Source organism: Colletes gigas, unplaced genomic scaffold (genome assembly GCF_013123115.1).
Source record: "Colletes gigas isolate AHSC1104 unplaced genomic scaffold, ASM1312311v1 Colletes_gigas_Sc00012, whole genome shotgun sequence".
In the NCBI taxonomy this organism is placed as follows: Eukaryota; Metazoa; Arthropoda; class Insecta; order Hymenoptera; family Colletidae; genus Colletes; species Colletes gigas.
Genome location: NW_025106641.1, coordinates 3619706 through 3642360, shown reverse-complemented (window position 1 = coordinate 3642360; position 22655 = coordinate 3619706). Strand labels below are relative to the sequence as shown.

Below are 22655 nucleotides of genomic sequence, written 5' to 3'. Positions count from 1 at the left end.
ATCGAGCATATTCGCACACTCTCTAACCAAGTGTGACTAGTACAATCCGACGATGAGAATATTTTTTTATCATTACCGTAGACTAAACGAAAAAAGAAAAAAGAAAAAAAAGATCATTATTTTGCTGTTCTTCTATTTTGAGCGAAAGAAACACCAACACAACCACACCACACTCGTTAAGAGAAAATGAAACTTAATGATAGTCTCTTTTCGCGTTCCGAAAAGATAAATAACTGCGCAGAGAACAGAACAGTACGATTCGTGACCGCTCCTTGATTCGATCCAATGCTCGTCGATTGGCAACGATCCATCGCCATACGCACTTGTCCCGACATTTTGGTCCTTTCCTTGCTCTGCCTGCGCCATTTTTGTGATATTACTATTTTTTATAATTACTTAAGGGCTTGGATGAAAATAGAAGAACCGAGCCACGCGGAATGTCTTGACGGTAGCCTCTATAAAAAAATTCGCGTACCCTTTATCGCACCCCCGCTTTGTTATGTGTGTTTCGCGTATGTAAATAATGCGATGTAAGATCATTTTCACAATTTTCCCAGAATCAACTAGAATTAATTAACGCAAGATGTACACAAGATGTTCTGTAATTCGTGTAGAATATTCTGGAGAAGATGATCGCTCCAAAATTAAGTTGAAAATTTAAAATAACATTTTTTCGCGCCAAGAAGGAAAAACTTTATTGTACGTTTTGGACTTTGTTTTCTATCAACGATTTCTATTTATTACCGAACGATCTGTGTGTATATATATTTTTTAAATAGTTCCTAAGCTAAAGCAAGAATGTATTCAGTGGTAGACACGTGTTTTATACAGATCTCTGGTTTTTTCGTATTGAATTTTTATACCGTGATCGTTGGCTGAAAGAACGGTTTCATACATGTCCTCCGCCTTATCGTTGTAAATATAATTTCGATTAAACGGCATAGATAAGACCCCGCAGGCACACGCGTGTTCTAAAACAAGGGCCACCGTCGAGACTTTCGCGCGGCTCACGATTATTTATTATGCTCGGAGCTCTCAGTCAAGATAAGGACGAAAATAAATTTATAAATGGAACATAAAAGTAAACTTAAAGAATCATCTATTTATACATATATATAAATATTATATAACGATGGTGAAACGAAGTTGATTGATATTTGACAAATTTCCAAGTTTTTTCTATCGCAAAAGAGAGTGAGAGAGATTTAAAAGTGTGTGTAGAGAGAGAACGAGAGAGTGGGAGAGAATGGAAAGGGAATGTGCATGTGGGAGAATACACGGGATGATTGCAAACAAAACAAAACACGGGAGAAAGGTGAATAAAATGAAAGATAAATGACGAGTAAAATAATTAAATGACAAACGCAAGTAAATAATATTGTTGTATCTTTATTGTTGTTGTTGCATGAGCATAGCGTAATAGACTGAGCCATACAAGTGGTTAAATAATAACTATTAACGTAATATTTCTTAATTAATACTATATTATTATAATTATTGTACGGTGTGTATTATATTTAATCGTAATGCTTCGTGCGGGCAGTGTTCGGAGGGGGTTCCTATCCTTTGGGGTTCAAAAACTTAACTTTTGGATAGTTTTTTTTTTCTCCGTGCGTAAAACCCCGTAGACACTCTCTAAAACCATTTTTTTTTTTTTTTTAGAAGAAAATTCATGGACGATCATATTTCCAATGAGAATTGTACGCCGCCATTTTTCACAAGTGTAATCTACACTGCCTTTATAAATTGTACTTTGTATTTGTGTATATGCGTGTGCATGTCCTGTACATATAACAGTATACATTGTTTATTACAATCGAAAAGCCACGATGTTTTACGCAGATCAGAAAAAATATGGCTTCCAGGCTAATTTTCGCTTGCCAGATAATTTCGTAGTTAACAATAGACAAAAAAAATTGTTGTCCACAGTCGATGGAACAAATACAAAGCTGTAAACAGTCACGTTTATTTACCTTGTTTTTTTTCAACAATTTTTATTATATTGTCGTTTTTTTTTTTCGTTTTTACATGCAATTTTAGAACTTATTAGATAACGTGTAAATAAACTCTAGGCACGATCCTCGTGATTGTTGTTAAAAAGTAATTTACAAAAATGAGCTCGTTCTCCGATCGACTTCAGCTTACCGTATCTGTTCCAAGAGATATTATATTTTAAGCAATTTCGAAACATTAAACGCGACAGAAAAATTTATCTTCTCCCGCTCAAAGGATCGGAACTTCATGGGGGCTGTTCCTAGTACCTGATAATCCTATCCTTGCGGCACGAACGAAGGCTCTTCTCTTCTTTCGAATCGAACCATCGTCATCCGTCTGTATAAGAATTCTCTGTTCTCTCGCATCTCGCAAGCGCCAGCGAATTCCTCTGTCCAGTGTTTCACACTCGGTATAGAGAAAACGTAAAAAAAAAAAACAAACAAATGGTGTTTTTATTGTTGCATACCTTGACTGCTTAGTACTTAAGTAATATATGTACATACACATCTAGACGAAAACTCGAGACTAGAAATTGCAAGTAAGTTTTTTGCATGATAAGTAAAAACAAAATGGAAAAAAAAAAAGTGGAAAATAGAGACTGTTCCATACACGGATACATATACAGGGTGTTCGGCCACCCCTGGGAAAAAATTTTAATGGGAGATTCCAGAAGCCAAAATAAGACGAAAATCAAGGATATCAATTTCTTGACTGAGGCTTCGTTAAAAAGTTATTAACAATTAAATTCAAAAATTTCAAATCGTTTTGGAAAAATTACTTTCGGCTGCGGGGGTTAATTATAATCATTTTTGGTGAATAGACATAACCCCGAAATCCAACCCATTTTCTAGAAAAAAATTCGAGAAGTCTAAATTTTTCGACGAAAAGGAAAAATTTCAAATCGTTCTGGAAAAATTATTTTCGGTTGCGGGGGTCAATTGCAATCATTTTTCGTGAATAGACCTACCCTTGAAATCCTACCCATTTTCGAGGAAAAAATTCGAGAAGATGTGAAATTTTTCGATAAAATTCAAAAATTTCAAATCGTTCTGGAAAAATTATTTTCGGTTGCGGGGGTCAATTACAATAATTTTTGGTGAATAGACATACCCCCAAAATCTTATCCAGTTTCTAGAAAAAAATTCGAGATGGTATGAAATTTTTCGACGGAATTCAAAAATTTCAAAACGTTCTGGAAAAATTATTGTCGATTGCGGGGGTCAATTACAATAATTTTTGGTGAATAGACATACCCCCAAAATCTTGCCCACTTTCTAGAAAAAAATTCGAGAAGGTATGAAATTTTTTGACGTAATTCAAGAATTTCAAATCGTTCTGGAAAAATTATTGTCGATTGCAGGGGTCAATTACAATCATTTTTGGTGGATAGACATACCCCCGAAATCCTGCGTATTTTCGAGAAAAAAATTCCGTACGGGCGGAATTTTAAACATTAATAACTTTTTAACGAAGCCTCCAACAACAAATTAATATTCTAGAATCCCCTATTAAAATTTTTCCCATGTGTGGCCAAACACCCTGTATAGACACACACACACACACACACACACATACGCGCGAATCGTACACACCCTTATTCCTTTTTTCTTACACGATAAACACTTAAACCAAGGTGCAACGAAAGGTGCTGACGATCTCGACGTTTACAATTAAGAATAAAAACTGCGAATTTTTGCACGCTGAAGGAAACGCGGGAAGGACCATCACGCTAGGAGAAGACAGAAGCAAAAGTAACCGAGAGATGAAGAGGGTATTCAGTATTGTATATCGATAATAAGCTTCAGGCAATCGTCTCATTGTGATCACTGAATTTATTTTATGCTGTCGTTCGACAATTTATTATTATTATTATTACTGTTGTTGTAACCCGATAAACGAAAAGAGCCGCGACTGCGTCGATCGTTTCGATCGAATTGCGATCCTCGGGACCCGCTATCGAGCGTCGGCTTTTTATTGTAAAGGAAGCAAAAAATACGTCGCAAAAGAGAAGGAAATTAGCGAGGAAGAAGACGTTACGTGAGCACGCAAAGACCGATCGCAATAAGTACTTTGGCGACCGAGCGTTCTGTCCAGCGGAGCAGTGGTTTTTAATCTGAAATCTGCGGACTTCGAGGGAGCCCATGGATTTGCGGACGTCTGCAAGTTTCTGTAGAGAACTATTAAATATTTATTTCTATCACGTGCAATTGTATTTGATATTAATTTTATTCTTTCTTGTTAATGTTTTAGAACGTCATTTTGTGAAAACGGGCGCGTACGCTACGCCCCCGAGTGGCAAGAGGAGTCTGCAGAGAAACGTTTAAGAACCACTGCTGCGGGGCTGTTCGAGTACTCGATAGCTCTAGAATTCTGTTCCAATTTCTTTTTATTCGCACCAGCGATTTCCAAACTTTTTGGAAGGCCTAAAAAGAGTCCTTGGATCTGTAAGACCTCGCTCCCGATCGTTTTGGAAAATCACTCGTTTACGAGTAACTTGGGAACACCGCGTCAAAAGGGGGCACGGAATTGCTCTTCCCCCGTTTTTATTTCTAGGATTAAGTAATATCGCGTGTTTCTGGATGGACCGGTTACTGGTCGTTTCCTCTTTTGTAGAGGACTTCCGGTTCCGCCAAAGCACGATACTTTCACCGCCAAAGCACACTGTACATATGCATGCGCACAATCAAAATGATCATCCGTCGTTTGCTTTCACTTTGGCTCTCTGCGTGCTTCGCGACGCCATGATCGACGAATAATTCGAAATAAACCTGTGGAATAATGGTGTACAAGACCCCATCCGTACGAGTGCATTTTTTTCCAGCGTATCTCCGTTGAATTTTCTTTCGTTACTTTCTGACCAGTGTCAATTTTTCACGACTCGGAAATTTAAGTATGACTTTTAAGTATCTCGGGAGTATTGTATATACTGAACAGAAAGGTAAGTGAAATTTAATTATAATTCAATAGAAAATCACATCTCGTGATGTGTCTTGGGCCCGTAGCACATCTAAAAGAGATCAAAGAAAAGGTGGGGGAGGGGACTAATAAAAATTTGAAGATTCGAGGAATGTCAGCCTTTTGAGTGGAGCAGATTCTGATTTTAATTTTTGTTTGTAGATGATGGCGTGAAGGATCTGCGAATAGCACCGTGAAAAAACAATCGTGAACTAACTTTTCGAGAGATTAGTCGTGGAAAAAATTTTTTGAAGACTTTGGAGCCATCTGAAATTGCTTTCGTATCTTTTTATTCGTTCACTTTTCAAGTTTGTGATCGGTAACGTACATCGAGGTATCGTTTAATTTTCACGAAGAGTACATTAAAGAGAATATATTTTTTAATAGAAATATACCTGTATTTCTTTTAGTTCTCATCAGAATATACGCCCCCAACGTTAACATCTTCTTCTCCGATCGATGTAGGAAGAGTCAGCTGTAGTATCTCGTTAAAAGAAGGCGTTGATTATCAATAACGCCCAACTATTCTTGCGAATATCAATTTTATTAATTCACCCAACCATCGACTATTTGAGATATCGGAAGGACATTTTAGCCGTTAATTTGACGGATGTTTGATTCCATATTTAAAATTGCGGAACCCGTAAATACTATTTTTTAACAACTTACGTTGAATTTGATCGATGCAATAGCACGAATACATATTCTAATTAAAAAAAAAAATCGTATTGTAAGGTAATCGTCAACATGAAATCGTCAACGTCCGTAAATATAGCGTTAAATGCGTTTTCAGCGTTTTGGTGAAAGTAGCTTTTGTTTTTAGCCAAGTCGAGGCAGTTGGAAGACCCGAAGAAATAATTGAAATAGTCTCGAGCGCCTTTTCGATTCCGTTGGACGCCACGCGAACCCGGTTTCAGAGTCACGAAACAGCCGGTCGGCGCTTTTATACGGTAAGAGGCCCGTAAACGTTTCTCGTAGCGGCACATAAAAGCGCGGATAAAACGCGTTCCCACGTCCGATCGGTCCAACGGCCGGCTTAAGTGATTGCTTCTCTTCATTAGAGGCCGGGGCTCGTTCCGTTCGACCCGATCTCCTCTTCGGGGGGGAGCGGAACTTGAGGGACAGGTGCGGTAATGGTCCGTATCCGAAGTGGGCACCGGACTCGAGCTCTCATCCCGACTATTCGGAGAGGGGTTGCGGAGAGGTAGTTGCAGTCGATTTAACCCCTGCCTTCCCGCCACCGACCGGGGACCCCTCGAGACTATTACGCGAATTGATTCGGCATCGAATCTGCCCGCGGAAACACCGTTTAGCTCCTCGTTTCTTCCATTCCAAGCTCTCTGTATCTGCCCCCCCTACCAACGCCTCTTAAGCTACTCTTAATCTTGTATCTCCTTTGCGTACGGTTCGCGCGGACATTACACGTTTATGCAAACTAGCCTCGATGCGGAATCTTCGAATCTCTCCCCACCGTATTTAGCGCGCCACTTAAAATTTTTATCAAGCATCGCGGTACTCTGATACTTTGAACACTCGAATGTACCCATGGCAAACGCAAGGATGAAATCAATCGCTGTTTGCGGAAGGCACGGTTGGAGGACCAGAAAATAATTCACACGGGTACGGCACTGACTAGCGGACCAAGGGGCTGGTTGGTTGCCTCCGCTGCACCTTCCACCCCTCCCCTCCGCCCCTTAATCTAATCCAAGGATAATCTAAAATTCATGACACACATAACTGCCAGGCGATGATATATCTGGTGGGGGGTGTGGAGGCAACGTCTTTCCTCTTGCACCCCTTGGTCCATTCGCTCTCGCTCCACCTCCCTCACCTACGGTCTCACCCCTCGGCTCTTCGTCTATTCCACGGTCTACCGTGTTTCTCGCAATCACTGGCGTTATTATTTAATGCATCACGGTCGGATGCTGGTTCGCCTTCCTGTAAATCGTGATATCGTGCACCGGTGGCTGTTTATCAAACCCGCCCGGAGGTAACTCCGTCCCGTTTTTACCGTTTCTTAAAAGCATGGAAAGAAACACGGCAATGTCAGAAGGCGTAAGGTAAAAATAATACCGTAAATCTACAATTCACATTCTGTAACCTGTTCGTCAAATTCTACCACATACCGTAAAAAGAACATTGTAATTCACTTTGTAAACATTTACCGTTTTAGGCTCCGATAAGGTGACTCAGGTGTAGATCAGAATATTTTTAAAGCATGGAAGGAGAAACACGGCAATGTTAGGAGGCGTAAGGTAAAAATGAGGAATATATCTACAATTTACATTCTGTGATCTGTTCGTCAAATCCTACCACATACCTTAAAAAGAACATTGTAATTCACTTTGTAAACATTTACCGTTTTAGGCTCCGATAAGGTGACTCAGGTGTAGATCAGAATATTTTTAAAGCATGGAAGGAGAAACACGGCAATGTTAGGAGGCGTAAGGTAAAAATGAGGAATATATCTACAATTTACATTCTGTGATTTGTTCGTCAAATCCTACCACATACCGTAGAAAGAACATTGTAATTCACTTTGTAAACATTTGCCGTTTTAGGCCCCGATAAGCTTCGGATCGTCGGTGACTCGGGTGTAGATCAGATGTTTTTAAAGCATGGAAGGAGAAACACGGCAATGTTGGGAGGCGTAAGGTAAAAATGAGGAATATATCTACAATTTACATTCTGTGATTTGTTCGTCAAATCCTACCACATACCGTAGAAAGAACATTGTAATTCACTTTGTAAACATTTGACGTTTTAGGCCCCTATAAGCTTAGAATCGTCGGTGACTCGGGTGTAGATCAGAATGTTTTTAACGCATGGAAGGAGAAACACGGCAATGTTGGGAGGCGTAAGGTAAAAATGAGGAATATATCTACAATTTACATTCTGTGATCTGTTCGTCAAATCCTACCACATACCTTAAAAAGAACATTGTAATTCACTTTGTAAACATTTACCGTTTTAGGCCTCGATAAGCTTAGAATCGTCGGTGACTCGGGTGTAGATCAGAGTGTTTTTAAAGCATGGAAGGAGAAACACGGCAATGTTGGGAGGCGTAAGGTAAAAATGAGGAATACATCTACAATTCACATTCTGTGATCTGTTCGTCAAATCCTACCACATGCCGTAAAAAGAACATTGTAATTCACTTTGTAAACATTTGCCGTTTCAGGCCCCTATAAGCTTAGGATCGTCGGTGACTCGGGTGTAGATCGTAATGTTCTGGTCACTCGAGGCGTTCGTTGATCGTTCGGGAAATTGGAAACGATGAGAACCAAAGGTATTAATCACTTTACCGTCGTTGGTCCGTTTACGTATTCCCTCGGCGGTGTTTATCGGCGCTCGTTCGGGCCCTGTTCTTTCGCATCGTCGAAAATAGAATCACGCGATCGACGTTAATCGACGGTGTAATTTGAATAATTTATTCGTAGTCGACAAACCGAATTGTCGCTCATTACGCCCGTTCATGGGTCGGTCGGTTAACCGATTGATTATCCTGTCCAGCGCGAGTCGATATCGAGCAAACAGTCGATCCGACCGTGCGTCTGCGTTCCCGCTTTTGTCACGTCCACGGCCGGATAATTATTTTCGGGGCAACGGGACGCGTCGGTGCGACTGCGATATCGAATCGCGAATTATCGGTCTGGCACCGATGATTAATTTATCGCCGTTGATTCATCGATCCTCGTAAATCTCGGTTTCGATGCGGCCAGGTTCTTTACGCCTCATCGCTAAGATTCTTTTTCTATTCAATTGTTACTGCATTAATGTATAAATTATATATTTATAATATATTTTAATAGATGACCACCTCTGCGAATAATTGTAATGGGAGATTCTGGAGACTAAAATAAGACGAAAATCAAGAATATCAATTTTTTGCAAGAGGCTTCATTAATAAGTTAGTGAGTTATTAAAAAATTAAATTAAAAAGTTTCAAATCATTCCGAAAAAATTTGTTTCGGTTGCGAGGGTCAATTACAATCATTTTTGGTGAATACACGTACCCCCGAATTCCTACGCATTTTCAAGAAAAAAATTCGGGAAGATGCCCTACATTTTTCGGCGAGAACAAAAAATTTCAAATCGCTATGGAAAAAATATTTTTAGTTGCGGGGGTCGATTACAATCGGTTTTGGTCAATAGACACATCACCGAAATCCTACGCGCTTTGGAGAAAAAAATTCCTAAATGAAAATGTCTGACCATCGTTGACCTGTTTCACTGAAATTTTTCGGCGAAAAAAAATATTTTCAAACCGGTCTACAAAAATTATTTTCGATTGCGGGGGCCAATTGCAATCACTTTTGGTCAATACACGTACCTCCGAATTTCTAACCATTCTCGAGAAAAAAATTCGAGAAGTTACGAAATTTTTCGAGAAAATTAATAGGCAAGAATAGCACTAACATTATCTTGTATTCTGATTATTTAGTAAGAAAAATAATAGTTAAATTATATCGCGAGCTTACTGCTGGTAACTCTGAATGTAGAACAAAATTGTAACCGTGTTGCAAAGTTCTGTAGCTTTTCGTGCACCATGTCACATTCATGTTTTACACGAAACAATCGAAACGGGGGAGATTAAAACGCAACTATGGTCCCGGTTTGGTCGACTAGTAACTGCGACATAATGTCCCGCGAAAACCAGCGACCATCATCAATTATCGTGCCCTACGGCGAAAAGTCGACGAGCCGGGCGCAGAATAATCACGCGGGGGGGGAATGAATATGGATCGACGTGGTTTTGCGGGCCCCTTATGGCGATCACGAGATTCATACGATGCTATATTATTGTTTCGAAACCATCGCGGTACTATAACATAATTATTGTATTACATTATAGATAATAAATATATTAAATATATAGATCTATTAATCTTGAGATCTATATAGGGTGTTCGGCCACCCCTGGGAAAAATTGTAATAGAAGATTCTAGAGGTAAAAATAGTACGAAAATCAAGAATACCAATTTGTTGATGGAGGCTTCGTTAAAATGTTATTAAAATTTAAAGTTCCGCCCATATTGAATTTTTTCCTCGAAAATGCGCAGGTTTTCGGAACTATGTCTATTCACCGCAAATGATTGTAATTGACCCCCGCAACTAAAAATATTTTTTCCAGAACGATTTGAAATTTCTTAATTTAATTTTTTAATAACTTTTTAAGTTCAATCAAAAAATTGATATTCCTGATTTTCGTCTCATTTTGGCCTCTAGAATCTATATATAGATTAGTTACCCATATAGCCCGGACTCAAAATATAACGCACCTGTAACGGTATATCTTAGGCGCCATTTTATCGGTCGCAAAAACTTTTTGCCGATCGAAATCACGTTTAAATGCCGAGCGTGACTCGGTGAAAAGACAATTCGTACATAAATGGGCGGCGTGTAAATAGTCGAATCGCGTCGTTCCTCGGGGGAACGAGGGGAGCAACGTTTTCTCTCTACCAAGGGAGACCTTCATCCCCCTCTGTAGTACCCCTTAGCGGCAGACAAACGACGGCCAATTTACGAGCAGCAGGAAAGAGAAACTTCTTTAAACTCGGATTAAAATAAGCGTCGGACCGCTCGGCACCGGCTCCCAGCCGATTTTCTTTCCCCGTTCATTTTAACCCCCCCTATCCGTCCCTCGTCTTTTTCTTCGTTTCTCACCCTTGAAATTCATTTCGGGATCCGGGGGTGAGCTTTATTTTATTCGCGGCGAAAGAAGAGGGTCGGTGGAAGTCTCCGTTACTCTCGCGGGACTCGGGGGGTGTTCTAGGTGACAATTCGCTGGGAGCTGTTAAACTGATTACGATCTTTCGAGCTCGTCGATTAAGACGATCCACCTGTGAGAATACTCGCTAGATTAAAATGAAACGTCCCGCGTGTCTCTTTCTTAAACTCAGCGAACGCCCGTTATCGTTGTCGGCAATTCCGTAACCATGTAGCGTTTCAATTTTTCGTTGATTGAATTTAACGATCCGATAGCAGAGTTTGCCGTTTCGGTGCACGCGAGTCTACACGGATAGGACAATAACGACGCCCTCGGGAGCGTCCAGAATGAATCCGAGCTAACGCGATTACGCGACGCGCCGCGTTTCGAAGCGATTCCCGGTGAACTCGGACGTTTTAAGGCGGCCATAAATAATTAACAGAAACACCGTAACACATTCGACTTGTTTTCAGACGAGGAACGTGATATCGAGTACCTGAGCGTGCCAGAATAATTCCCCCCAAGAAAAGACCGGTTGAACCGAGCGGAAGATTCAGGATCGGATCCGCGAGTAGAAGAAGACGCCAGGTTCCGACTGGTTGGTACAAGAAACCGGCGGTGAAGAAGAGCGGGAACACGGAGTTCGCGCGAACGCAGTCGTAATGGCGCCCGTGGGACGGAGCGGGGTAACGCGATTAGGTGGTACAGCACTGCCGGAGCGATTCGGTCGGCTTGATTTATCCGCGTACCGACGCGTTATTGCATTAGCGCCCCGACGACGATGCCGCTGGCCAACCGTTCCGGGGGTCGCTTCGAGAGAGACGGAGAACCAGAGAAACTCTTCCGGCCAGTCTGTCCACCCACCCGTGAATCATCCCCAAGAATTATGTCTTGGACGGTGTTGCCCGTACGCGCGATTTCTCCAAAGGTCGAGCGTTCGTTCGCTCTCGGGGAGGATCTGCTATTTAAGGACTTGTACGGGATGTCTCGGGTTTTAATGGTCGAACTTTGTCGGTATATTCACTGGGACTAAATAAGGAAAGCATATTGTACAAGGTGTTGCGTTTGGGGCATTAAAATAAGAAAACAATGTTCATTGCAAATGTGGCGTTGCTTTGCTACGGGTAGGATCTCAGGAAATTTGTAGGAGAACAGAAAAGGCTAGAAGAGGGCGCGTTTCGTTTGGGTCTGCTAGTGGGGGACTCATCAGTAAAAACTTCCTAGCAGGCCCTATCTTAGACGACTCGTCACGACTGGGATATTTGATAGTAGGTCGAGGAATGTACTATCCAGTGATGACTTGATGGCTAGGCACGCGTTGTCATGATTGGCTGAGTCGCTCACAACTGCAATTCCATCGCGTGACAAAGTATAGGGACTGAGTAGGATAGGACAAGGCTGAGAGACATTGGCGTAACCATACGCTGAAAATACTAGCCATGAATAGAACAAAAATGTATCTCTCGTGGTCATGGAGACCCTACTGCTATGCAGCATGACTTTAAAGCGGGCCTCTCTAGTGGGAATAAGGCGGCGTGCGGACCTTCTCTCCTTGCCCTTGCTCCGTTCAGTTTGTAGTTGCCTAGCCAAGAAGTCATCACTGGATAGTACAAGGTGTTGCGTCTGGGGTATTAAAATAAGAAAACAATGTTCATTGCAAATGTGGCGCTGCTTTGCTAAGGGTAGGATCTTGGGAAATTTGTAGGAGGACAGAAAAGGCGAGAAGGGGGCGCGTTTCGTCCGGGTCTGCTAGTGGGGAACTCATCACTAAGGCTTCCTAGCAGGCCCTACCTTAGACGACTGGGATATTAGGAAGTCGGTTGAGGATTGCATATACAATTGTCGAGCGCTTATGAGAGCGCAGTCCCTCTGGTGGCGAGCATAGGAAGCAGCGCCACACAAACACACGTCAGATTCAACTTTGTACTGTTTATATTTGATAGAAGAAAATAGAGAATTTAAAAATGAAAAATAGAAGATAAATGGTGTTACTACGAAGCCGATAGTGCGAGTATCGCACCGAGAAAAAGTAGAATAAGAAGATATTTGACGTAGCGTTGAAGTCTCTGTTGTCTTGCACCTGAGAATCAGGAAGAGTACAGGAAGTGCTACCAAAATAGAACAAAGAGGTTGTGAACCGCTGCGATGAAAGATCCAGTACACGTTGATGATTCAAGTTTATATATTTTAAAGCTAGTAGTATACAGAATGACAATCGTGTCCCCCAAGAACAGCCTTACGACGCCGCCGTGCTCGCACAATGTTCGTTTCCGAAACACTCGTATATCTATCAGAATCTCTATTTTGGCATTGGCGCCGATTATCCGCGATGTTTCCAAATTTCAGTGTTTCGTCCGGCTGCCGTCGACCCTCGTCTATTTATATAACATATTATGTATAATACACACGTCCCCCGAAATTGTTCACTTTATACACATCGAGTCTCCGTTTGTACTTCACGGACACGCTGATCAAACCATCTCGTTAACGAGTGTTTTTAAAAATGTTTCGAAAAGAATCTGTTCGCCCGATCTCTGCGCATTGGATGGCGACACGAGGCTTCTTAATCTTAAAAAGACTCGTATTCGCTTCGCGATGCGAGAGGGAAATGTCCCCGAGGACCTCCTAACGTTAAGGACCAAATATTATTCTTAACAAGTACAGGTTTAAAACACTCGACAACGAAAAGCCAGATTGCTATGATTCACTTCGCAACGGTGGTGAGTTACTCTCGGAAACAGTTCTATTTGATCACGGAACGTACCAGAAGTCTCTACGACCGGGACGGGTAGCAAAATATTCTAATCTAAGAACAGAACGAAAGAAGGAACCTTCGAAGTGTCCATACTCACCACCGTGCGATATAACAGCCCTAATCTCGCGGCCCTTAACGTCCAAGTGTCTGGATCTGAAATTCGGCCCGTGGCAATTACGCGGGCCTGTCGAGACCCAGTGCCTCCTGGTGTCGTCTGGCCTTCAGCCTGAGGTCCGCGATGCTGCTGTTCTTGGAACGAGCCGCCGCCGCGGCCAGAGATGCCGCCAGGCTCAGGGGATGAGGGTGCGGGTGGGTGGAGGTCGGCGGCGGTGGCGGCGGCGGCGGTAGACAGAAGAGTCCACCGGCTGCCGCGTAATGGAGGACCGCCGGGTCGAAGGCAGAGCCTGCTGCCGCGGTTACGTTCCCGCCAGTGCCTTGCATCGGGGGATGCAACCTCAACGCTGGCAAGTAGGGCGCCACTCGACAAGGCTCCAGGCTGGTTGGAGGGCTACGTGGTGCCAGCACCAATCCGCTTGCTACCCCTGTAACTTTGGAGCAGACGTTCCTTATCATCAGACTGCGGATCTTCATGCAAATTCACATTTTTATTAACAGAATTAATGAAACGGAAGCTTCGCAGAGGGCTGTCTCGACCCCTAAATATAATAATTCGTATCTTACTTTAAGTATTTCTTATATTTTTCGATATTAAATGCGTTCTGTAGTTTTTTTGTCATAAACATTCGCAGTTTAGTTATGACGAATCGAAAGGTACGTTTGGTAGACTTGTGGTGAGAAATTGATGTACACGTTGGACCGTTCTAAGTTTAAAACTGTTTGCAGGAAGCGAATCTAGAGGACAATTTGCCGCCTACGACCACGACCATCCCTCCAACTAGACGATCGGTAGCAAATTGAAAGGAACTGTGCAAGATCATCTTTAGATACCGTGAGGGGAATACCCGACGCACCTTTGTGCAATTGACTTTCGTGTTTGCGACACTTCGCGCGTCGATTTTGAAACCAAACTTGAACCCTCGCTTCGCTCAGTCCCAGTCTCTGGCTGAGCTCCTCCCGCATGAACGCGTCCGGGTAATGCGTCTCGTCGAACAGCCTCTCCAGCTCGGCCAGCTGTTCCAACGTGAAGTTCGTCCGGGATCTTCTCTGCTTGCCGTTCCCGTTTCCGTTGTTGCGACAATTCGAGCCTGGGGAAAGTATTCGAATCGATTAAAACATATAAGTTAGCTTTTTACTGTTACGGGGAGTCGGATGACTCAGACTATTCGCGACAATTAATGTCCGTATATCGTAGATGGCGGGGGGCCACGAGGAAGTTCCAAATTAATCTTTCCGATTCGTTCACAGGTCATTTCTTCCGGTCTGGCCGGCATCACCATAAATTTCGGTCTTTTACGAGGATCTTATTCAAATCGCGCGTCGCGAAGAAGTTCCAAATTGGTTGATATTAGTGAAAAGTATTCCTCCCGTTCTCGTAAAACGGATCCTCCCTCGGACGATTCTTGACGAACATCGACGAAAGTCGGGACAGATCAAACGATAAACCGGAGCCCGAACGATGGTAAATTTTTAAAATTCAATCTCGAAACAGTATCGATTCAAACAACCCCATCAGGAAACATAACTTTGTTTTTTCGAATCAATCGGATAATTTTCAACAAGTATTCTTCGTCTGTGTAAATTTAGATCGCGGAAGATTCTCTGGTCGACGTTGGAGAGGACGAAAAGAGGACGTAATTGCTCCAGTCAAGATCCGTGCGCTTCTCGCCGGGAAACCGATCTTAAAAAGTCTCGGAGGAGTCCATCGTTCTCTTACAAACGAGCCACAAGCACCGCCGCGAGTTAAAGAGACGCCCGGATAATTAACGGGTATACGATTTAATTAATGGCCGCTTAATGCAAAGTAACTGGCGTACAACTCTTGGAGGTGTTGCCGATGGGAACTCGAGGATATCCGGGGCACGTTGGTTCCCCGGGAACGAAGAGAGGGGCCACGGAGGGTGGATTAAGCGTCTCGCGTAAGAGCCCTTGACGAAGGGGATGTGATTTATATAATTTAGCAAAGTGGTGAGCTACGCAGTCTTATACGGGGTCGTTAGTTACCCCATACCCCATCTTTCTGGCATCCTCTGTCTGTTGCTCTCCTTTCCTACACCCCTCACTACCTCCTCCTCTACCGATCACCACCTTGATCAACCTTCCTGGCGCTCAGCATCTATTCGCCAACGTTTAGCGTCATTACGATCACTTGTAATCGGCACTTTCAACTTGCAATGTTATTTAGAACGGAAGATGAATAATTGTAAAATTGTAAACAATGGCGTCTGATTAGGAATGCTGTGAAAGGCGCCCTGAAGTTAACGTTTGCGTAAATTTCTGTCCACTAGGGTGTCGAGTCATGAAAAGTCCCATTCCCAGTTTCGACAACTTACGCGAATGGACGAGGAAGACGGAGACAGCAACGGGGACAAATCTGGACGGCGAGGGTAGAGAAGGGCGTCGAAAATGGGTGGGAGAAGTTTAATGATAAAGGGGCGCCGGATGACTGGGACGAGAATGGGTCTGAAAACCGCGCGAGTTATTTCGCTAGGAGGGGTTTTAAACCGCTGTACATATGGATGCGGGCTTCGCTCCGCCAGGGCTCCGATTGGATTACGTAGGTGCGCGCTAATTGATTAAAGCGCAATACTATCGTCGTCATCGCGAGCGCGAACGACCGTCGTTGTAATTTCTCCGCGTTTTAATCGGCACCGTTCTACTCTTTTTATTTTTTTCCCCCCGTCGTCGTTACGATTTTCTCGATTCCACGTTTTCCCTCACGCTCGGTCGAGCACGTATTCTTTTTATCTTCCATTTCCAGAGATTTGCAATTTCCCACCAATCATCCCCTTCGTCGGATAAATAAAACGAGCTTGTAAATATCAATTTCTTTTCTTTCGGTTAATTGCTTTGCAAGAATTGTAGTTGGAATACGAGGTTGATGGATCCCATTTGTGATTTTGTTGCAAGGAAATGCCACGAATAACGGAGATATTTGGGTGTTGCCGTTTTAAGGCTCCAGTTTGTACACACACGAAACGATCCACGGGTGTCCGTAGGTGCGAATTCGTCGTTCGGCGGCAAGTATCGTGTCTCCGGGCGGGGGATGCAACGCGAGAAGGATGAAGGGAGAAAGTGGCCGGTGGAACCCTAGTGGAAAACCCGAAGCAATCACACTCGGACACGAGGGGCCGCTAATTCGATTACTAAGAGCGCTGCCCTCTTGGCCTGATCCAGTCGAACCACCCTCGCCACCCCTAGAGCACGGTGATCGTCGCTGGTCCCTGTATTCTTCCCTTCTCGCGGGACAGGTCGAGATATCGCAGCCATTAGGCGTATAAAAGCGGCCGGGGCAACCCTGCTTAATCCCCTGGCTGTTTGTCGCGTATGTTGTAACTGCATATGGCACCCTGTCGACCTCGTGAGGCAACCTTTAGGTAAAAGGATTTGGGAGCCCTTTTTTATATATACATTCATGGCCCACGTTGATTTTAACCCGTACAGGGTTATTGGGCGTAAAATGTTGTTTAATGAGGGGTGGGAACGCTTAACCCCTTAAATGGCGTGTGTCCTGAAATCTCTTAAATCTTGAGCTCCGTTAAAGTCGTTTTAACCTTTCCCTCTTCATTTTAGGTTCCTTGTAAACATCTTGGAGGTCCAACGCGTGCTCCAGAATGCCCGTCCGCGAAAAGGTTAATATCCGATTGCACTCAACAACAGGGAAAAGAATGAAGAGCCGCGCGTGGCGGTAGATCACAAGGGTTTCCTCGGGAAGCCACTTTGCCTGACTCAGCGTCGATCTCACTCGGCCGGTGTCCAGCCGCGACGATCCATTTCCGCGGGCGTCGTTCCCTCTGCGAGCAGCGTCGCGATATCCTCTCGACCCCTGGTCAGAGACCGGTGCCTCGCATGTTTACGGCACTTGGGGCGCAAGTTTTTGAGTCATGGCGACGGGCCAGGGGAATTACCGCGTTAGAGGGCCGGCTAAATGTTTCGTGATATTTATGTGCCTTCCCTGGACCAGCGCGGAACTTCTTTTGAGCTTCCCAGGTTCTGTTTTACGAGAACCGGCCGGGGTACTCCATTTTGAAGATCCCCCTTAGCTACTTGAAATTGTCCATTTGCTATTCACGGTTATGCGAAAGCCTCTTTGTACTATCCAATGGCGAGCCTTGTTAAGGAACAAGATAAAACTTTGGACCAATAAATTTATTTCCTTGGGAAGCTCTCCGGGTTAAACCGATAGGAAATCTCGTTGCAAAAGGCGGGGGTAAAAGAAACAATTTTAACCAGCGGTACCGCGCGTTAACTATCCCGAGAGCGAAAGAATTCAGCGAAACGCGAACCGATTCTCTCCGCTTCTTCAACTCCACGGTTATTTATGGTTTTACTTTGGCGCGTCCGATGGCTGCCGGCCGGGCAGATTGCTTTTTGATTTGCGCTTAATCGGGAAAAGTTATGGGCCCCCGAGAGCCACGGGCGAGAAAGAGCGACGAAGAGAGGGGAGCCTCTCTCCACCCTCGAAAGCCCTGTGTGTTAGGGGGCGTACACAACTAACGCGGCGGGCCGCATATTAAACCATAAATTCATGCGAGCTCCAGCCACAATAGACGCCGAGTTATCGCGGCGAGGAGCGTGCGTGGCGCTACTTGAACGTGTCAGTTTTTAACGCGATTTTCATTTGCCCGCTCGACGCGTCCCTCCGCTTTGGATTCAATTTCGCCCGGCGTATGTAACTTCCGCCCGTCGATTGCATTTTTTATCGACAGGCTGCGTTCCGACACCCGCGTGTCGGGTTCGAGAATAACAATATGCAAAAATTCTTCCTTTAATTCCTGTTTTGTACAACATCCCTTTTGCTAAAGTAATTGTTAGTCATTCTTTTTTTAATTCGAGCTAAGAATCCTACGAACCGTATTTTATTTAGATATGAAAGATAAATAGATCATATCACCACTGTCAAAAAAAAAACAGCCATAAGAATTGTACTAGGCGATTGAAAGTTCTTTAAGTCTCGTTACAAATGAAACATACACTGTATTAGTGTAAACAGTCTAAAGCAATTGTTAGTAACTCTCTTTTTTTAATTCAAGCAAAGAATCCTATGAACCGTATTTTATTTAGATATGAAAGATAAGTAGATCATATCACCACTGTCACAAAAAAAAAAACAGCCACAAGAATGTACCAGTTGATTAAAAGTTCTTTAAGTCTCATTACAGATGAAACATACACTGTATTAGTGTAAACAGTCTAAAGCAATTGTTAGTATAGAAGTTTTCAAAGAAAACACAACAATCTAAGAGCATTTTTTTGGTGATGCTGTTTTAAAAATTGTACACACTTATATAGATACGACACAGTCAATCAAGTGGAGCAATTGTTAGTAACTCTCTTTTTTTAATTCAAGCAAAGAATCTTATGAACCGTATTTTATAAGAATTGTACCAGTCGATTGAAAGTTCTTTAAGTCTCGTTACAAATGAAACATACATTGTATTCGTTAGCGTACAGTCTAAAGCAATTTATCATGTAAAAAATGCACAGTGTATTTGTATAGCTGTGCAGTGAATCGCGTGAGTTTTTAAAGTTGTGGCGAAGCCGTTCAACGCGGCCACTCTGGAAGTTCTAATCGACCATTTCGCCTTTCTCCAGACAGGAGAAATGACGTGGCGGAAGAAAAGCGCAAGTGGCGGACGCCGTACGGCCGTTATTGAAGTGGACTGGGCATGTGGGTAAACCTGATGGCCGGTGATCGTTACGTTGCGAACGGTCAGCTATTCCCAATCACTTGTGAGCTTTATTGGACGACGTTCTGAATTATAAACGAAGATCGAACCCTCCCGACGAATTCGTCGAAGGTCCCTGACCTTCCAACACCCGGATAGTCACTTGGAGTATCCTTTCAAACTTTTCTGACCCATGGTCTCGTTCACGACCTAACCCAGTACCTTCCATATCGTCCCCATTATACCACTTTCACCAATTGCAGCAAACATGTATGTCTTTAATATTATTCCAAGATTGTAAATGCGTCTGTTGGATAGTAACTGTGATTGTACTCTGAGCTACCTTTATTTTTAGGGAGAAGCTTACCTTTGACTTCCTCTTGACCCTGCATCAACGACCTGGAAACCTGGGACGACAGCTTGAGGTCCGTCGGCGTCTTGGAGTCGCTGGATGACTGGCTCTTCAGCTCGACGCAGCTCTCAGGACTCGGTGATCGGTCCCTGGTGATCGGCGGCGGCGAAGGGCTGCAGCCCAGCAGCTTCCTCACCGAGAGTTTCAGCTCCGGTGTCTTGAGAGGCGGTGGTGTCTCAGCCACGCTGCCAGCGTCCTTGACCTCCTTAGTTTTGGTCGCGACGGAGAGATCCTCCGGCTGGAGGCGGCCTTCCGGCGACGGCGGCTCCTCGACGCTGCCAACGTCGACGCCAGGCGCCTCCTGAGCCGATTCGCGGGTCGTCGCGCCGACATCTGAGGAACACGATCGCCTCGAATCAGTTCTCAGTCATCAACGGTAGTGTTCCCGCGTTGAGACGTTCCATTTTTTAAGCAGAAGCTTTCCTACACTCTGTGACAAAGCTACAGGCTTTGCACTTCGAGTTTAACTTTGCAATAACACCGTGAACAAAATGGAATGCTAACTTTCAGGGAGATCATTGAAAGAGGAAGCTTTTTAAATTTATTATGATTTTAGTAATGTTAAAAATTGGTTATAATTCAAACAATTGTCGAGGACGTTTCTAGACATGGCAGCAGAACCTGTTAAAGACAAAATGGCGAGCTGTTCGGTCCAAGAATTTGATTTACTGCTGTCGAGGGTAATCGAGATCGTGTGTGATTGGACCGTAGGTGACGGGGTCGTCGAAAAGAGACTCCCATTCTAAATTCATGAGATTCTGCTTCCTGGAATCTGCTATCAAATGGACGATTCGATAGGAGTAAGGAAACACCGTGTTTGACGCGTGCTTTCTCGATATTCTTGGAAACAAATAGCGGAGAGCGATTCGTGCATGAGAATCGATCGATTACCAATTCACAAGGATTCCGGAAGAAAGCGTCGGGAACGGATCTCTTGGAATCCCGTGGGGATGATCGGTGAACATTGTACGAAGTATTCGAAGCGATCCGGAACTTCCAGAAACGTTCAAACATCGTACTCGGGTACTTTGAAGAGTCGTCCGACGGATGAGCGACGATTAGGAACGATTTTTAATTATTGAGAAATGAAGGGGAATACCTGCTCCACTGATACACCAGAGATTCAAACACTTATCCTTAATCGGCGCCAGGGCACTCTTCTTTTATTCAACCATTGACACCCACTTAAGTACAAGACACACACACACAACAATCACGTACACAGAGTTCATATACGGTAGGGATGAAGAATTAATTTGTACACTCTTCAACTTCAAAAGTGAGAGTGCGAGAGCAGGTCAACCAAGGATGGAATTTGTGCGGCTCATGGCGAGTAAATAGCTTTAATCTAAGGGCTCTAATCTGAAGACAATAGTCCTCATTATCTGATAACAAATTACAGCTGGGGGAATTATGGCGATCGACTGATACAATGTGAATCTACTCCGGGCCTTCACTGGTTAGATCCCAGTAGCCCAGCATCGTGTTCTCTAGCTACTCCCAGCCAGCGATTCAAGGATTCAAAGGACAACGTGTAACGCTGGATTCTTCCATTAAATAAATTATATTTGTCTAACTATATAATGTATTTTCAGGTGCTGGGAGATGCCAGTGACACTGAGCCCTGAAGAGAAGCTTGGCGATCGACCAATACAGTCTAAATCTATCCTGAACCTTCACCGTTCGAAACCAGGTAGCCTTTCTTCCATCGTTAAGGAACTAAAATCGCACACCACTGCACAACGGTAGTAATTGCATTCCTCGACCATAACTTTTAGCTACTTGGTCATCGAGTCACCTCTCCAATTGATCGGAGAGGTCCACGTGGACGCAGAAACTGAACGATCCAGGGATTGAAAGGGTAAACGCGGAACGTACTGGGATTGTTCTCCGCCGGGTCCCCGAGCAGGTGCGCGACACTGAGGGTGATCCTCGCGGACGGCGGCCGTTCGGCGGACCTGCAGGGGTGCTCGGCGCCCGGCAGGCTCGCGTTATCGAAACTCTTGGATACGAACTGGGCGAGCTGCTCCATCCTCGCGGAGAAGACTCGCGCGACGACGCGGCTCGCGTCGACCTCGTCGTCGAGGCCGAGACCGCCGAAGGGGGTTTCACGCAGTCGGACCAAGGAGTACGCGACGCTCGTCGTCGCGACGCCACGCGTCACCCAGGACGCCATTCGGACGCCGACCAATCAGGAGTGGCGTGGGCGGTACCGAAACCGCCCACAATCTCCCCATTCCTCTCCCTCGGTGGAACCCCTCCGTGTCTCTCCCTGGATCTCCCTCCGTCTCTTCCTGTATCGCCCTTCGTCCATCCCTGTGTCTTCGTCCCACGTCTTCCGCCACCCTCCCCTCGTCCGCTCCGTTCACCGTAAACCGAGGCTCATTAGCATTCGCGCCCGTTCGCTTCTCCATCCGCGAAGCGCAAACTACCACCTACCGGCCGACGACCGGCCTACGTCCGCCAGCGTTGGCTAGATTCTCCCTCTGTGCAGCTCGCCAGTCGCGTTTACGACCCCTGCGTGCTACCCACCCACCCCTCTGGCCACCGCGTGACGCCACTCGTCTCTCGTTCGTCCTCTTTGATCCGCTGGACCGTTTCCGTCCTTCCCTGTTGCGGAGCGTTAGGTGCGAAAACGCTCCAGCCGATCAGGGCCGCCGTTCACGCTATTTACACCCGGGAATACTTATCGCGCGGTGATTGATAATCGATTTAAAATGAATTTCGATGGTTGAACGGCGTCGAGGTCCGAACGAGGACGTTACCGTTCGTTTTAAAATCCAGGTCTCGTCTCTGATCGTGTCTCTGTTAAATGGTGGACTGAAAAAAAAGCTCGCTATTGCAAGTCGTTCGTGTCAAAATGATGTTATTCGAGTACTCTTCCTCGATGATAGGAGGGTAATTAGAATGCTGATTTCTATATGTACGCGCTGATTAAGAGCTGTTAATATGTATTACTTAACCACTTACGGGTGGTCGAGCCCGTTGTCCATCGAAATGGCCGTGTAACGGGGCTTTCGTTGTGTCCCGAGCGGATTGCGA

The 22655-nt window shown here is 44.4% G+C and overlaps 1 protein-coding gene across 1 annotated transcript; it reads right to left on the bottom strand.

Moving 5' to 3' along the window:
• Window positions 1-13589: 13589 nt before the first annotated feature.
• Window positions 13590-21645, bottom strand: LOC122398805 (short stature homeobox protein 2-like). The gene is made up of 4 exons (XM_043399014.1): window positions 21492-21645; window positions 19569-19946; window positions 14387-14620; window positions 13590-13957 (listed from the first exon to the last, which is right to left on the bottom strand). The coding sequence occupies exons 1-4, from the start codon at window positions 21643-21645 to the stop codon at window positions 13590-13592; spliced, it is 1134 nt and encodes a 377-aa protein (XP_043254949.1).
• Window positions 21646-22655: the final 1010 nt, after the last annotated feature.